Genomic DNA, 19,193 nt, shown 5'->3' on the forward strand with positions numbered 1-19,193 from the left:
TTCTTGCGCTAGGGCATGGTGAGCTATTGTGGGGGAATGCTTGTATCCTTGAGGGAGTCGTGTAAAAGTATACTGTTGTCCCTCCCAGGTGAAGGCAAAACGATCCTGGTCCTCAGGTTGTAAAGGGACCATAAAAAACATATCTTTAACATCAATTGTTGCCATGACAGGGTGGGATTGTTCCTGAATGGTTGCTATCAATTCAGCAATGTTTGGTACGGCAGATGTGAGTGGACCAGTATTGGCATTGAGCCTCCTATAATCTATTGTCAATCTCCATTTGCCGTTTGGTTTTTGGACCGGCCATGCTGGAGAGTTGAAGGGAGAGTGAGTGGGGACCACAACCCCTTGTCTTTTCAAATCTTCCAGAACTGGTATAATTCCTTCCCTTGCTCCTAGAGGCAATGGGTAGGGTTTCACATTTGTCAGTTTGGAGGGGGGCAGGGTAGGTGCTGCTTGCAATAAACGCACTTCTATGTCCGATGTTTTGGCCAACTGCCTGATCTGGGAGACACCAAAAGACCATGAGTTTCCCTGGGTGTCTCGCCACTGCCTACCTTTCAAAACATCTATACCTAAAAGATTCATCTGGAATGATCCTATGGCCACCATGGTGTTGACAGGGCTTTCTTCTCCTGGTAACCAGAGTGTCACTGGTGTCATAGGCACTGACTGTGTTTTTCCCAGGGCATTTAAGACAATTAGATTTCTAGATGGGATTGGGATTCCACACTGTTCTGCTTCGGCCCGCGTTAGCGCGGTGATTTGTGCCCCAGTATCAATTAGGAATGTTACCGATCTTTTTCTTGGTCCTACAGCAACAGTAATTAGTAAGTCTCCTTTTGTGTTGCAGGTGAGTTGTCTGACAAACATCCATCCTCCGCCTCCCCCCTCACCTTCGGGGGGCGGAGGGTCTAGTTTCCCGCCACCTTCTTCTCTCCGGTCAGTTCCTCCCCAAGGTCTATCAAAGGTGGGGCACTAGGGGCTGGTTTGGGAGTGACCCTTTGTCCTGACCAATTCTGCACAAGTTGTTCTAATTTTTTGGTCGGGAGTCCGTCCATCAAGTCACGGGGGACACTTTTCTGAAGCCCTAGTTGCCACAGTCCCTGTCGAGTTAGGGGCCTCTCTCTCCCAAAATTCTGAAGTCGGGGTGACCCCAAGCCTTGGCCCTTCCTCATGGGTGACTGTCGCTCACTCATTTGCTCTGCAGCCCGTACGACCCTGGTTTCAGTTCTTTGGGACGATCCACCAACAGGACCATATTTTCTCCCAAAGTTGATCAATTCCTGGGCTACCTCTCCCCATGTCCATACTTTCCTCCCTGGCCGTTGATGGTCAGGGGTTACTATCCCCTCCAAAGCAGCTGTCATTCTTTCTGCATTGGGGGTGTTTTGAATCTTCCCTTGCAACTGGATGCCCATGGGTTTCAGGGAGTCAGGGAGTCCTCGTATCAGGGGAGTCATCCTCTCTGGGTCCACAGGCATCATCATCGGGGAGCCTTGGTTAGGCTTGAGTTCCCGATCATACATCATCTGCAGACAGGCTGCCTTCTGCACACTTTCCACTAACTGATCCACTGTTCCTGTTATGGCAAGGGGATCCCCCCTCTCCAAGGGGTTCAGTCCTCCGGCCCAGTACGCAGCTCTCTGAGTCAATGACCATGGGGCTCGGCGGTCGCCAGTAGTTAAAAACACACCCGGACCCCAATATCCTTCTGCTTCTTTCTCTGACAATAAAATTCCATCCCCTCCTGACAACGACACTCTCCACACATACTCTGTCTCTGATTCTTTTGCAGTCCTTGCAAAATCCTTTTTCAGCTTTGCCAATTCAGTTGATGTAAATGGGACTTCTTTGGTGATAACCTGAGGACGGTTATCTCTATCGTCCTCGTACACATACTCTGTTTTAACCAGCGGATACATATGGGGGGGGCTTTCTACGGCTTCTTTTGCCTTTTGCAGATCCTCTTGCGGATAAATTTGCCGTATCCCCTTCTCCAGAAGCTTCACCTCCGCCTCCGCCAGTGTATCCGCCTCCGCCAAGAGTTGTTCCCTCAACTCATTCTTTAATATTATATTTTGCTCCCTTTCCTCCTCTAGTAATTCTTTGGTTTCTCTCAATTGGTTCTGCAGGGTCTGTACGGCCGTCTGCAGGGAGTCTATTACAATATCAGTTTGATACAACTTCTGCTTTTTCTCTTCCACCGCAGCTGCCAGACTCGCTCCTAACACTGCACAAATAAAACCTTTGCCCTTGCCAGACCTGACTTTTGCATCTTTCTGCAAAGCAACAATCCTATCAGTGACAGCCTGTAAGTTGTACCAATTCCCTCGGGCCCAATCCATTCCAGGTACCGAAGGTTTTGATTTATATTTCTCTAACAATTTAAACAAAGTTTCCTTCCCTATGTTGGGTACTTCCTCTTTTGAGGGGTTTTCTAAAACAATGTTCATTTTTCTCCAAAGCAAAACAACAACTCCTCAGTTACAGAATATTACACAATATCAAATTTCCCCTATTCACTCTCAGGAGGCCAAATCTGAATTTAACACAAAAGCAATACAAAGGGGATTATCGTCCTGAGAGGGCCACACCTGGATATGCAAGTACCCCCTGTTCAGTCTCAGGAGGTCACACCTTACTGTAACACAAAGGGGGTTATTTCATCCTGAGAGGTTTACATTTAACACAGCAAGATAGTACAGCACTCTCGTCTCAAGGGATCCTGTCCGTGACGCCAATTAAAATGTCCCGATCCAATATCGGGGTGGGTTCTTAAACGATCCCAAGAGCGAGATTAAGACGCAAACGAGGTCAGATGCTGTATAACCTTGTAAACTTTATTTGCTATAACAATTAGTACTAGCGATAGGACAGAGAGGAAAAGAAGGGGAAAGTCAGAAACCCTAAGCAAGAAAGACGGTAGGTATGCAGCTAATTACCACCACCACCAGGGATCCAGCGATGTTCCGGTGGCTCGGACTCGGTGCGGGTGGTGGTGCTCCAAGCTCCGCTGAGGTCCTGGCCCCACGTAGCAGGTGTTGAAGAGGGGAGCCCCCTGGGAGGAGTACACAGTCCTTTTATTGTCCCAGTCCCCTCGATCTTTTCCAAGGAGTCCGCCCATTTCGTGCCAGCCTGCACGTCTCACCCCGATCATGGGGCTCCTGGTCTCATGGTCCCCCATGCGCAGATGCCCAGGCGCTGGTCATGCTGGCTGGCGCATCTCCCACATCCAGATTTAGCTTCGGGCGGATGCTGTGGTTTTGTCTGGGACCCTTCGTCTCCTTCAGGGCGTACTCCTCCATGGCAACGGGGTGCTGGGGCCAGGAAATGGTGGTGGTGCTACAGCAATGTTGAGACAAAAGTCCAACACAGTTCCTTACAGTCATTAGTTACCACATAATAAAAGAGAAAAAAAAAAAAAGTGGAAAGGGAATTCAACATTAAAATAAGAATTCAAGAAACACAGAATATTCTGGTGAAGCAGCAAGGGTATGGTTACTGTCAGAACTTTTTGGCATACACCACAAACTAAACTTTGTAAAATTCAAACCTTGATCTTTTTTGACAGGAGAAAATGGTTGGCCAGAGAGGAGAAGGAATTATTGGGGAATATTAAAAAATTACAACTTCAATGCCTGTTCAGCTAGTATGTTACATCAAATTCAAGATTTTTAGGATAAATGAGCAGGTACGTATGCTTCCTAGAATATCATATATCATATTCAAGAAGAATTTTTTCCTATCCATAGCTAAATGATATAGAATGTTCAATGGTCATAAATTTTATATTTCTTAAAAATTAAGTCACTTACCAAATTTTTGCAATCATAAAGCGGTGATATTTTTACCAGAGTACTTTTCGGTAAGTTTTCTTTTTCACTGTCCAATGGCAAACTTTAACAGGAAGTATAGAAAAATATAGAGAAGTATAGAGTAATGAAAATGGCTTCAGTTTTGTCAAATAAAATATAAAATGTTCAACATTTTTAAAAAATCTAATTAAAATGCACTTCAATTAAACTGATGGTTGAGTTTTGAATGTCTAATGCCTGTTCTACAGCTGTTACTCAAAAATGGGTTTTTTTAAGGTTTTATATTAGTATAATTTGACTATAAAGCTTTATAGGTTTTTTTAGAACTGCTCTCACATTTTTCAAATAAAGATGACTTGTAGTAGATACAGTATTTTAGAAAAAAATGAACTAAGTGTCTTTTTACAGCTCCTTTATAACCTTTTCCAGTAATTCTTTTTTAACATCCTTTTCTTATTGAGGGAAAGTTGTAATTAAAGTTTTGGATTGTTTCAATTAGATAACTGTAAAATCTATTTTTTGAGTAGTATACTGCAGCATATTTCCACTTAATTCACAAATTCTTCCTATTTTGATCATATACATTTATTTTCTTGGTGATGTGGGTTTCGTTTGTCTGTTTATTTATTTGTTTTGTTGGATTTCTCTTTTGGTATTATTTACAATATACATTAAAAAAAATTCGATACAAACACAAGAAACATCTAGTATATAATACCCCTGAAGTGTAACCACAAGTTAAGAAAAATTGATACAGTATTTAGGCTATTATTTGACACTTAGTCCAAAATTTTTAAAGATAAAGTAGATATTCAATTTTAATTGTAAGATATTTTCTTGCATTTCAGATTACATATTCTTGGGCTCTAAAGTTACTGATGAAAGTTCTAGATCAGTTTGAGTTGAAATGTGAAATATTTGTTTTTCCTAACACAGTAAATATAAACCTTAGTTTGCTAAAACATCTTCTTAAAAACGTTGAAAATTCTGTCTGGGGTTTGGGGATATATCCCTTAGGAATAACCACTATAAACATTTAATCTGATTGATTCTAGTTGTCTTTAGAAACATATTTCCCAGCTGATATTGTAGGACTGTCTTTCAACTGTTTTCAAGGGGAATATGAATTATGCCTTAAGTTACTAGTGAGTTCTTTTTACTGTAGTCCTGTTTCGCTATGGATTTACAGCCCTTTGGTGACACCACTGAGACAGTAGGAGCAAAATGTTAACACTCATTTCTAACATAAATCTTTGAGAAAAGAGAGAATCTTGTCCTGCTCAGTTATATAAAACATTCCAGTCGAAGCCTGAAGGCGTATTGGCTTTGAATCACTTGACTAAATAAACTTGACCAATATTTTTGTAAGCAAATAAGAATGAATTATATTTTCCTCAGGTATTCGTCTTTTATTGGAGAATATAAATCCTTGTTTAGTGGAAGACAAAGCACACTTCCTCACATCAGTAGCATGTCATTTCTGGAATTACATGCAGTGTCTGCAGTCTGACTCACATGTACAAATCGGCTGAAAAAGGATTATTGTCTATTTTTCAACAAATCAGAGATTTGGTGTATAGTCCCCAAGGTGATTTATACTTTATAATTTTCCACATAAGTATCTACTCAGATAAAATATGTATTTCAGGAGAACAAGGATGAAGGTATAACTTAAATTTTTGTCACAGAATTTACTTGCAATATCTTATCTTGCCCTTTCTATGTCCTTAAATATGCCCCACACCCATTCTATAAGTTCATCTGACTTCTCTCAGCAGTACAGTCCATATGCCTCTTAGTATCAACAAATTAACAATGATAGTTATACCAAGCAGTCTGGCAAACTATTGTCTATATTTGAGGGAACAATTTATCCTTATGAATTGCAGTAAAAGGCAATTTTGTCTAATTACACTGAGCATATTGAAATGTGAGCTTTTCCCTCATGGGTACTAACACCAGATTTCTAATTGTTGATGGTACTGAGTTTAAAATGTCCCTCCATTTGGGAATTAGGAGACACAAGTTTGCTCTTGAATATATGACCCTTATTTGTTAAAATCTGAAACATCCTTATTTCTTCTTACAGATGCTTCTAAGCTACCATGAGAGAAAGATTTTTTTCCAAAAAGATACTCCAAGTTTCAGTTTTAATCTGTTTTACTTGATAATCCATACACTTTGTTAATTTAATATAGAAATGCAACATTTCAAATGTGCAAATAATTATAACATTTTTTGTAATTTTTAAAAAATATTCTTTAAAGGTCTTGTCCAACTGCTTTTGAACAATTAATTTTATTTTTTGAAAATGATGATTCACTGAAGCGATCATACAAAATACATACATGAAGGTACACAGTCACCCCTCTATGTGCACCCTTTCACCCATACTGTCCTGGATGATAAACTAGCACGCATTTGTTTTCGGGTAGTGAAGAAACCTCCTATCAGAAAAAAAAAGAAACTTACATTGGTTTTGACAATATCCCATCTATAATTTCTTTTTTTTTTTTTTTTTTTTTAATAAAAATCAGAGAGAAAAAGAGAGAAAGAGAGAGGGAAAGAGAAAACAAAAGTATAAAAGCATGCAAGGTATTTCCCCCTCCAAAACAGTAGTTCCACTTATTGAGCTATGAGGTGGTAACTGAGTTTTCTAAAGAAGTGAATTTTTTCTTTACATGGTGTTCATGGTAAAAATATTCATCAGTATGATCTGAAGAGTAGAAATTCAGCCAACCAAATTATATAGAAATAATTATATAATTATACTAAAATACAACTTTTTAATTTTACTTCATAAAATGATCCATTAAATTTGTAGCAGTTGGTATGCATCTACAAGAAATAACAACAACAACAAAAATATTAGTACTGGATCTTTATTGTACTCATCTTTCCATATGATAATGTGCTTATGTAATAGAAGAATTAAGCAAAAACTACAGTGGCCCACCCAAAGTTAATGATCTCTTAGTAATTAGCTCAGCAATAAAACTCATAAAATGAACTATTTTTAAGAATAAAGGAAACAGAACATTTTTAATATTTCTGATTAATTTATATATAACTAATTTCTAATGTAGGCTGGCATTTGTTAATTAGTATCATTAAATTACTTACCTTTCTTCTAGCTTGCAATTTAAAGAAAAAATAAATTGACCTCCTATTAAGTGAACAGATGCCTGGAACACTTTTAATGAATATCAACTTTATTAAAAAGTAGTATATTTTAAGGAGACAGGCATGCCCCCATTAATCCAGGATCTAGTGATCTAGTAAGACTAGATCTTGTCTTCTTATTGTACTCAAGAAGAGTCTTTGTCATTCTTCTACAGATAAAATCTTTAAGAGTGAATACATTGGAATAAGCCTTTTTTAAAATATCTTTCAAAAAAATCCACAGGCTTTCTCTTCATTTGAATGAAACAGAAGAGTATTAAAAATCTGTATGTGACTCTAGTTAAATTTGGGAAAATAACAGATGAGTATCAAGAAATATTTTATTTATTTAATGTTTTAAGACAGGAGGAACAGGAGTTTAAAGTTCAGAGGAGATTCTTGTTCAAATCATGCCCCCATATTAATGTATGTTATATATTTCTGTATTTATTCATATATGTACAAGAAAGATCATTCTATTCTTTGTTCCTTGCAATGGGGACATTACGCTTTCACATGTGATCTCGTATAATCTTTGTGCAACTGAACTTTCATGGACTTCCATCCACTAGCGCAAAGATGCAAAGGAAGATGAGTGAAACTGTGAGAAGTCATAGAATTAATGGAATAGATGAGATAACTGCTGTCCAAATTCTAAATGGATCTCTTCTGATGCTTAGAAAAATTTTCTTTTTTTTTTTTTTTCCCATTATTATTATCAGCAATACTTTCAATGATCCCACACTTATCTTTGATGTAAAGATTGATGGAGATAACAGATAAAAAGATTGTTACGCTATCTCTCTTAAATATATGCATGTACTATTTTTGACTGAAATGTATCTGTAAAAGTGAAAATATTTTTCTCTAGGTTAATCAGGAGTTAAAATAATCATCAAACTATATTAAAAAAAGAAAGTTCAGCAATCAATGATCAAAATTATCAATGATCTTGATGCAGGAGTTGAATGAACCATTACCAAGTTCGTTGATGATACCAAGCTGGGAAGTGTTGTTGACTCTCCCAGGGACAAAATGCCTTGCAGAGGGATGTAGATAGATTCAGCATTGGGCAACGATTAATGGGATGAAATTTAACAAGTCCAAATGCTAGATTCTGCACCTAGGATGGAGTAGTGCTGGGCAGAAGTATAAATTGGAAGAATAGTGATTGGAGACCAGCCCTGCAGAAATGGATCTGGGAGTGCTGGTCAATATAAGTCAGCAGTGTGCCCTGGCAGCCAAGAAGGCAAACCACATCCTGGGGTGCATCAAACACAGCATAACCAATCAGTCAAAACATGTGATTATCCCGCTGTATTCATCGTTGGTGCAGCCCCACCGTGAGCACCGTGTGCAGTTCTGGGCACCTGTGTTGGATTTGTGTGGGGTGGGGTTTTGGTAGTGGTGGAGGGGGGTAAAGAGATGGCTCCTGTGAGAAGCTTCTAGAAACTCTTCAAGCTCCAAGTCAGACCCACCTCTAGCCAAGGCCATGTCAATTAACGATGGTGGATCTCTGTGTTAACATATTTAAGAAGGGGAAACTGAGAGGAGGAGGAGTTGTGAGGAAAATACTTATGCAATCACCAAAGTCAGTGGAAGAAAGGACAAGGCAGGGAGCTGCACCAGAGCAGAGACTCCCCCTGCAGCCCATGGTGAGAGGGCAGGCTGTACCTTTGCAGCTCATGGAGGTCCAGAGTGGAGCAGATGCCCGCCAGCAGCACGTGAAGGACCCCACACTGGAGCAGGTGGCTGTGCCTGAAGAAGGCCGGGACTCCAAGGGAAGCCCGCACTGGAGTAGTCTGCTGCTGGGAGGACTGCAGCTTGAAGAAGGTACCTATGTTGGAGCACTTTGTGAAGAGCTGCAGCCCGCAGGAAGGCCTCGTGTTGGAGAAAGATCATGAAGGACAGTCTCCATGAGAGGGACCTGTGGCAGGTGCATCCACCCAATAAAAACAGAGTTTCTTGGCTGCTGACGGGTAGAAGCTACTGATTGCCTTTGTTCTCAGGGCTTTGTGGTAACTGGGGCCTTTGGCCAACAGGAGCTGCTATTGACTACAGGTCAGATTCAGCCTGGGTATAAATGGAGACCCCTGGGGAAAACATTTGGAGTTTGTCCCCTGGCGCAGCATGCTGCGGTCAAGGACTCTTCCCTTTGGTCAGGACGCTGCCCAAGGAAACTCCTCGAGGTGCCTTGGGTCAGGATGCTGCCCTGAGCAGGTCTTCAAGGTTGAGAGCCCTTACTTGTTAGGTGAGTGAGAGAGTGTTTTGGGTTACCGTTAAACCCTAGGGAGTGGTGTTTTGTTCTGTGTTTTGGGTTGCTTACTCTAAGGAGTTGTGCTTTGTTCTGCGTTTTGGATTGCTGTTAAACCCTAGAAAGTTGTTCTGTTCTCTTCTCACAGACATTCGAACCTATAATTTACAGAGAGCTAGTTAATTGTGTCAATAATACATTTTTAATTTTTGGTGGTTGGTTGTTTATTTGAGAGCCTCCGTAACAGGACCCCAGGTGTGAGGAGTCCTCCCCTTGAAGTGGAAGAAGTGACAAACAACAGGTGATGAACTGACAACAACCCCTATCCCTGCCCCCCTGTGCCACTGGTGGAGAAAAGGTAGAGAAATTGGGAGCAAACCTCAACCCAGGAAGAAGGAATGGGTAAGGAGAATGTGTTTTTAAGATGTGGTTGTATTTGTCACTGTCCCACTCTGATCTGATTGGTAAATTAGTAGTGATGGTGGTGGTGGTGGTAGTGTGGAAAATTAAACTGATGTTCTTTTTTTGTTCCCCAATCAAGTCTGTCTTTTACCGGTGACCATAACTGGTGAGTCATCCCTCCTTATTCTTGTCTCGAACTCTGATCTTTTTGTTATATTTTCTCCTTCCCATCCTTGAGGGGGAAGGAGTTGGCAAGCTGCTGTGTGATGCTTAGTTGCCCTCTGGGCTTAAACCCTGACAGCCCCACAATTTAAGAAGGATGTGAAGGTCCTTTAATGTGTCCAGGGTAAGGCAGCAAAGCTGGTGAAAGGACTGGAAGGCATGCCCTGTGAGGATCAGCTGAGGACTCTGTGTTTGTCTAGTTTAGAGAAAAGGAAGCTGAGGGATGACCTCATTGCTCTCTACAGCTTCCTGAGGAGGGGAAGTGGAGAGGGAGGTGATGATCTCTTCTCCCTGGGATCCAGTGATAAGATGCATGGGAATGGTTCAAAGCTGCTACAGGGGAGGTTTAGACTGAACATTAGGAAGCATTTCTTTATCAAGAGGGTGGTCAAACACTGAAACAAGCTTCCTAGAGAGGTGGCTCATGCCCCAAGCCGGTCAGTGTTTAAGAGGCATTTGGACAATGCCCTTAATAACATGCTTTAACTGTCATCCCTGAAGTGGTCGGGCAGCTGGACTATATGATTGTTGTAGGTCCCTTCTAACTGAACTGTATTCTAGTCTAGTCTAGTCTTGTCTTGTCTAGTCTAGTCTAGTCTAGTCTATGCCAGCTGTTAAAAAAATCCCGACACACAGAGAACTCCCCCCACACACACATACAAGTTGAGCATGTGAAAATGAGTTGAGCATGTGAAAATGTGCTTCATGACAACCTCTCCTTTAGTTGGAAAGTATAATTGAGTTTTTCCCTATAATTACTTTTCATCTTTCTGAGTGATGTTTAAAATATATTAGAGAACATGTACTAAGTCTTCCTCTAGGGCAGAGGACTGTTAGTGCAAATAAAATAGGTCCTTCTATTAATTTATGCCCGTGTTAATTAATCAGATAATCCAGGTAAGATTTTGTGCATCGGACCAAAGAGACCAGTAGAGTTACATTACACAGTGTAAACGGGAGAAGCCTCAACTGCCTTGGAGAACATTTTCTTGGTAAAAATGTGAAAGAGGAAGGATGATTTCCAGGATTTCCTGGGTTACTGATAGGTGTGTGAATTAATGTACTTCTGTTTCACATTCTTTATTGACCTAAATTCCAGGGCTTAAAATGGTATTGTACATGCAGTCAAATCCTCCCTGTAGCAGGCAGGTTGGAATGAGAGGAAAACCAGCCATTTCCTAAAGTTATACCTCTCCATGTAATGGAAGAATATATTTTTGAAGAATGTGTTTATGTCCCTCTGTGTGGAAATGACAGGAATATTGATCAGAGGTTACTGAAGATTCAGACCTCTGAGATGCCCAAGTGTTTAATTCCCAAGGATGTTAGAAGTTAGAGCTCCTTTAGCTGTTCTTTGAATCTCTACTGATATTAGCAGCAAAGGTGAAAGAGCAAGAGTTTAAGGTTTTGCTAGCTTGACCACATAAAATTTTAAAGGAAGAATTATTGTTAGCAAAAGATGTAAAGATACAAAGGCATACACAGGAAATATCTGGGAATCTTGAAATCACTGCAGCTATCGATCTTTTCAATTAAACATTTTTCCTACAGTATTATTTAAACCCTGGATTCTAGAAAGCAATCACTGATCTGCATGATTGTAAAAATGTAATGATAATAGTGAAAATATAATGCATACTGTTCCAAATCCATATTGTACACAAAATTTTAAGATTTTTTTTTTAAACTCTGAAATATATTTCCATCTTGATTTTTATTCTTGTGTAAAGTGAACAAATATTTTCAATTATCTTCCTTTTATTTCACTACCTGACATTAGGTCAAGCAATGCAACATATTTTCCTCATTATAATGTGAATCTCTAATGAGTAGAAATATTGTAGTCCAATCTGAACTGAAAACGGTTGTAATATTTAATACATGTCTCCATATAGGTATACAAGGGTGAATACTTCACATTTTTTCCCATCCACCTGGAAGAAATGCTGCTGCTCTTACAACCTTGTTGATCAGTGTATCAGTTAAACGAGTTCTATGTTAAACTGCTTATAAATGTTTCATGGACAGCCACACACCAAAAAAAAGAGCATTCTGGAAAGCCTCTTCTCGCATCCCAACTTTTTATTATCTGTTAACCTATTCTGAAAACTGTATTAACACCTTAATATTTCCTAAAGCAATTCATACTTTTACATCATCATATGTAGCTCTCCACTGCAATCCTGACTGTTTAGGCATTTTGTAAATGATAAATGCCAAAGAAGAAATAAATAAATATTTTTTTCTTGTTTGACTGTATGAGCTACAGCATGCATAGTACTTCCCTTCTCATTGCACTTAAGAAGTGGGAGATGCTTGACCTCACCAAATCCTACTGAAGTTCATGGAAGATTTCCTGACAGCATCAATAGACTTTGCAGCAAAGCCTGTGTAAATCACCGTGGCTGCTCTCCTGTGTTGCTGCACGAAGAGGGTCTGGTCAGGGAAGCAGCTACAATAAGGCACATTTTGTACTTAAACAGTAGTTGGGCACATCTCCTGTAAGATGAGATGATAAGAAAGCTATAGTGGTTTGGACCAAGATTGATCTTACCTGATAAAATAGGATAAAGAAGAAAAGAAATAGGGTAACCACGAAATGATCTTTTATCACCCAGTTGCTGGCCACCATTGTTTTTAGGACTTTCTGATAATGAATCTAATGAACACTTTTTCAACACTTTTGCTTTCATGTATAAAAAAGAAGTTACCCTTTCTTTTCATATTCTACCTACCAATTTATCTACTCTGAGACAGTAAACAAAATATAAAAATAATTCTTTATTCACTTTCCCTAGTCATATATGTTTGTAGATTACTTTGCCAGGCTGAGGAAACCTAAGGTATTTATTCTCTCTCTGTGAAAACTATTCCATATTCATGGCTTTCTCTTTTTCTTGTTCCTTTTCTAGTTCTTTACTTTCTTTCCTAGAGCTAGAAAAGGGGCAGCTGGAAATCTGCCTACTTAGTCTGGTCTGGAATAAAAAAAAAAGTTCATTTCCCCTTCATTTATTATAACATCATCAGACATAATATGCTTTTTTGTTTGAGAAATGATGACTAATACTTCACTTTGTTTTAAAACATAGATGTTACAGAGGCCTATCAGGAACACAATATTTTTATAAAGTGTTATTTCATAACTAATGCCCTAAGATTTCCTACTGTTGATACAGGGAAATGATCACCTGCTTTGCAACTTTTACTTATAGCAACTTACAGCAACATTCAGATTTCTGAATATTGCTTAATAATCCTTCTTTCCCTGGAAACTTACCAAGGACTACTGTTTTCATCAAAAACAAGAGACATGTCCTTGGGAAGCAGATGCGTTCTAACAAGCTGAGTCTTTGCAGAGTACAGATAGCCATGTGTGGACAGTAGAAACTAGTATGCTAGTGCTTTTAGATAAGATAGAGGTAGTAAACCATCTGGGACCACTCTTGTTTTTCAAGACATTATTTAGGAGAATCTGCGCATGCTCTGAGGAACTGGGTGAAAAAGTACAAGGTGAGGAAGACTGTGAGCCTTCCTCCAGAAGACCCCGAGGACGACCACCAGGAGGCAATGAGCAGGCATAAAGATAACATAAACTGCTGATGCCAGCCTTTTGAACTAACTCCACTTTATTAACACATATGTATTGTGTGACTCTATGAACATGTATATCTACACTCTATAAATTTCTGGTAGAATGTGTTGTTGGTGTGCAAGCTTTGTGGAGAAATCCCCTTGCACCCCGGCGCTGGAATAAACATACCTGCTTTATAACTCTCTCTGAGTTGTAGAGTCTGTTTCCGCACATCACTGTACCTCTTGCCTTTTCACAAATGCGGAATGTTGGGCCAATTTTTCAGATAACCATCCATAATGACTTTTAGATCTGTTTTATCAGTGGTAATGGGAAATTTGAATATTGTGTTTTGGTTGTTCGTGCTTTTTTAAATTTCAGAGCTAATATTAATTTTCTTCTGTCAGTTGTGCCAAGACTTTTTCTACTAGAAGATTCTTGTAGGTTTTTCTGAATTGTTTTTATGCTCTGAAATCATCACTATGCTGTCACTGCTTTATTTATTGCTTTTTCAAATAATTTTTTTATATATTGAGGTACATTGAGTGTATGTTCCAGAGAGTAAGCTAGACAGCTTGTTCTAACCGTTTACCATTTTTCCCATTCACTAATCCAAAAAAGAGGTATTTCCTCTTACCTGAATTTCTATAATGTAGTTATATCTATATCTACACACACAATATATTTCTCATTCTTCTCTTAGCTCTTGCCTTATCTTCATTGTCATCTATTAAGTGAGGCTTCTGAATTTAAACAGAGTAATAGATTTAATTACTAGCCACATGCATGTGTATTGAAAAATTTGCTTGTGGCCACTTATTAATAACAACTTTTTTCACATAACTGTAGAAGTCCTAATATAAATACATATGCATGGAAATTGACCTAAGCACACATGCATATATCCCTTTAATACTATAACTTATTTTCTTGTACAAATAGGTAATTCAAGCAGATCTACCTTAACTCTGCAAATTTGTACCAATAGAATGTAATCTAGGCTGATCTACCCTTAAAAATATGCAAACTTGTGGTCAGAGAAAATCATATGAGAGTCTCTTTTCTCTGTGTGTGTGCATATAAGTAAAAAACAGACTTCATTCTCAACATAATGAAGGTAGAATTCATGAAAGAATTAGTATGTCTAAAGGCAGATGAACACCAAGGCTGTCTTTATAGACAATAGGAGTAAACTGAGATGTGCAGGATGTGATTCTTGTCATCACAGAGTTAATATTTACATTTAACCAGAATAATCAGACCAACAACATGTTGTTTCTCTTTGTTGTCTAAAAAGTAGAAAATGAAGCTCCTGCACTGGAACTCAAATGTGAAAGTTTACATTGCTCATGTCTAAAATTAGATGTGATAAATTCTACTTTTAGAAATTACACTGAACTGAATGAAAGGCTGTTGAGACCTTTGAATATGATACCTTATACAATTAACTACAGATCTAAAGAACTACAGAAAGGACTTCTAAAATGTTTGCCAGCTTATTAATATGGTTATATATTTTTTCTAAAAAAATACCTTTATAAAAAATATGCGTAAGCTTATTTATTTAATACAATGTTAACAAAGAGAAATATGTGAGTCTGACGTTGTTTAAAAAAATAAAATAAATAGATAGTACAATGAACATTTAAAAGCATATTTCTCTTCCTGGATGACACTATGAATTCTTCTGTCAGAATGTTTTAGAATGAATTATAGAATTATTATGCATTTTTACTTTTTTGGTTTTTTTTATGAAAAACAGCAGTCAGAAAAAATTATAAATATCATAAACGTATGTTAAAAATATATGAAAAAAACATACCTATCCATCATTACTTCTTTCAGAAAGCCGAAGTTAAATTTTCCTTGCACAGATTTCAAAGGAGCCAAACAGAGATCGCAATTTCATTCCATCTGTTTATACAAGAAAGTACAATTGCAGAAGTGGATCTGATGCTCACATAGAAACAAGTATCTGAACATTTTTCAGAACATTTGTTTAACTTGTGTGGTGTTCAAAAATGAAATTTAATTCTGAATTTCTTTTTTGCACCTATAACTTTTTTTGAACTTAAACAGGTATTTCTTGTGATAACATAATTTGAAAGAAGAAAAGTATTGTTACAGATATACATCAGTTCCTGAATGTTTTATATTCATGCCATTTTATTCTCTTCAGAAACTCTTTCACCCTCTGTGGCAATATCATTGCAATTACACTGGTGGTAACAAGGTGTAGTAGTAAGGAATGCAGTCTTTTTCCCCCAAAGCCACACAGATTTTATGGCCTCAGGAAAAAATGGTTGAGCACTGCCTTGTTTGTAGTGTAAAGTATTCAGATAAGGTCCAGAAGGCATGGGACTCTGGAAGAGAGAATTTTTCCTTTGATGTTGTGGGGTTTTATGGGTTTTTTTTTTGTTTCAACATCTGTTCCCAGTTGATTGATTAGTTTTGTTAGAGACTGAATGAATCCTACTTGTTTTCAGTAGGTGAGATAAAGAAGAAAAAACATCTATAAGTTTGTCAGACCTGCAATGTATTAAGTTTTCTGGTACATTTGGAATTATATACTTAGAAACTGAATCTTAGTATTTAAATGGACAAATTAAAGAGAAAATACTTGTTTAGAACATTTTGTAAACTTTTACAGGATGAGGGTATGTTACTCTCTAATGTGTCATTCTCTGCTGAATTACTTGAGCAACTTTCCTGCCCTTGCCACTGCAGGTATTGCATATGGCTCATGAAAAACCCAGAAATAGTAGAATCACAGACTCATTTGGGTTGGTAGGGTCCTCAGGAGGCTACCTAGACCAACCTTGTGCTCTAAGCAGGATTAACAGTGCATTCAAACCACGTTGTTTAGGGCTTTCTTCAGTTGAGTACTGAAAAACTCCAAGGACAGACACTGCACAGTCTCTTTGGGCAGCCTGCTCTGCTGTCTAATTATCCTCTGAGTGAATTTTTTAGTTCTTTATATCCAGCTGGCCTCCCCTTGTTCCAATTTAGGATCACTGTCCCTTGTTTTCCTGCTATGCACATCAGTATAGATTCTGCCTTCTCAGTAACCTCCCCATAGGCAATGGGGAGGGGAGGTATGCTGCTGTTAGGTCTCCCACAGCTGGCTCTTTCCAAGCTGAAAAAGGCCAAGGGTCTTAGACTCTCCTCAAAGATCAAGTGCTCCAGCTATGACAATCCTGGTGGACTTGGTCGAGTTTATCAATGTCTTTCCTGTCTCAGGGGTCCCAGAACTGCATGTATTATTTGTGGAAAAAAAATTTCATGTTCCTTGATCTACTGGCTATGCAGAATTGACTGGAATGAGTTTTTATGCTGAAAAGGTTTGAAAGTCAGGACAACTATTCATGTCAGCAAGTTAAGAAAGTCTATTTAAAATGATTGTTCCTTGAGTCCTTAAAACAATGTAGATTATTTTTAGTATTTTTTATATGAAAAGATTAACAGAGCATAAGGTTTTATGCCTATTTTTAGTTTATTCTGATTTTCTTTTCACAACTTTGCATTTGAGCAAGCTTCTAACTCAATATTTAACTTTATCAGTAATATAAACTCTGAAAGAATAAATGTGTCTAGTACTCTCCTAACTGCCAACCTCTATTGCCAGTAAAATCACTTAATGCCTTTAAAAATTTTGTGGATACAGCAATGCTACAGCAGCAAGTTATCTTTCTTTTTTAGAGTACTTTTAGACACAGCTGTATGCATATGTGTGTGGGGGGGCATTCGTGGGTACAAGTGTATGTGCATGTACAAGTATTATATGTTTGCAATGTTTTTGACAGAGGCACAAACTAAGCCTTAAATGTAATTTCTAATTGATTAGTACACATAACTAATAACATTCTTTAAATCTGTTTGGAAAGGGTTAATGACAATGAAATTTCACTGAAAAATAGAAATAACAATTTGATGAGTGTGCCTAAGATGCATTGTGACCTCCTGCAGACACAGGCCATTGAGTCCTGTCTACTTGGAAAATAGCTATCATAAATAAATTGTGATTAGTATAATAAATAGAATCATAAATAAAAGTGTTGCAACATATTGGCATTAACAAGAACTTTAATTCAAATTAAAACGTTGTCATCACTTCAAGGGAATACTGCGAAGGGAAGAAAAATAATGATGGAATTACATACAAAATTAACTATTGAATTTATGTTCAGAAGAGATGCATGTAAGTGAGTATATTTTTTGATATACATTCTTGTCAGTCACAAAGTCCACACTGTACTCATTTCCCTTCAGTGAGCTCCAAGACACTGGTGTAACTGTGGTAGATAACCTTGTCTAACACCCAATTTCCCCCCCCCAGCTCTTCACTCACAGTTTACTGCAGGTTTATGGCATATAACAGTTCCTCTCTGCTATTCCTTCCTCCTCACACACTTTTATCCTGATCCAGCATGGATTCTCCACAGCACACCGTTTCCTTCAGGAAATATGCACCTTCTCTCATGTGGGGTCCTCTATGGGCTGCAGTGTGTCTGCTCTGGCACCATGGAGCACCTACTCTTCCTCCTTCTCTGTCTTGGGCATTCCTTCTGCTTTTTCTCCTTTAGCTCCCTCCTCCTCGGCCTGGCCAGGGGTTTTTTTGCTGTTTCTTAAACACACTTTCCTACAGACACCACCAGCTTGGCTGATGGTCTCAGCTGTGTCCTGCAGTGGGTCTGTTGGAGCCAGCTAGAAACAGCTTTGTCCAGCATGGGACAACCCCTGGACTCTTCTCACAGAGGCTGCCCCTGCACCTTCCCACTCCTGCTACCAAAACCTTGCCACTCAATACAGTACTGTTTTTCAAACAAAATATTTCAATGGGAAAAAAAAACGTATCTCTGATAATTTGGGTGACGTTTTTATTTCATTCACTGATGCCTTGAAAAATATTGTTAAGCATTCTTATATATGCTGCTTTTTCCTTTGTACTACTTTTACTATATTTTTCATATACACTAACAAGGTATTAAAGAGTTAACTCTAAAAAATACATTAGAGTAGATCCCTCTAAATAAGTAAAATAATTACTATATGAGAAGGTGGAACAAGAATGCTCGTGAAGACATTGAGAAAGAAAACCTGTAGGGAATACCACGTTCTGAATCTGTACTGCTGTAAGCGTGTGCTCATGCAAAGGTATTGGGTAGGATGGTCTTGTGGAATATCTTAAGTGTGCAGCAGAATTAATTAGAGTTGAAAAAAAGCTCAGCCCTAGGATTTTTTACTACACATCCCTCCTGATATCTACCAGAGCAGTTTCATTGCTGAGATGTAGTAGATATTGAGGAAAACGTCATCCATTCTTCTGCTTTTTAATAGTTTCTGTGCAAAACCTCTGACCCTTGAGTGTTAGAGTTTCATGTGCCAGCCTTAAAGGAATAGATACCTTATTTAGCAGGCAGGTCTGAAGCAGCCCATTATGTCCTGTCATGGGATTTTTTTAATCCCCCTCCTCCCCTAATAATTACTTCTTGACATCAAGGCTTCAGCTTATCAGTATTAATTTGCATACTTCGCTTTAAGTTCAACTACTCTTGTATCTCAATACTCAAGCTATATTAAAGTACACTGCTTTTCATATTACTTTGGTAAGCTGAATGTCAGAAATTTTCTCCTGTCTCACGGAAAAATTCTTCAGTTCAAATGCTTTAGGCCAAAATCCTGATCAAAGTGATTTATTAATTTATTAATGACAGGTTATTAACTGACAGTGAATCATACATTCAGGATCCATATCAGTAATGCA

The 19,193-nt window shown here is 38.4% G+C and overlaps 1 protein-coding gene across 1 annotated transcript; it reads right to left on the reverse strand.

Moving 5' to 3' along the window:
• Positions 1 to 914: 914 nt before the first annotated feature.
• Positions 915 to 3,375, reverse strand: LOC141920037 (uncharacterized). The gene has a single exon (XM_074816724.1). It carries the CDS (start codon positions 2,454 to 2,456, stop codon positions 915 to 917), a length of 1,542 nt encoding a protein of 513 aa, XP_074672825.1. The 5' UTR covers positions 2,457 to 3,375.
• Between the last annotated feature and the right edge of the window lie 15,818 nt (positions 3,376 to 19,193).

This window comes from Strix aluco, chromosome 2 (genome assembly GCF_031877795.1).
Source record: "Strix aluco isolate bStrAlu1 chromosome 2, bStrAlu1.hap1, whole genome shotgun sequence".
Lineage (NCBI taxonomy): Eukaryota > Metazoa > Chordata > Aves > Strigiformes > Strigidae > Strix > Strix aluco.

Coding starts and splice junctions, on each gene's coding strand:
- LOC141920037 (XM_074816724.1), bottom strand. CDS start 2,456: ATGAACATTGTTTTAGAAAACCCCTCAAAAGAGGAAGTACCCAACATA.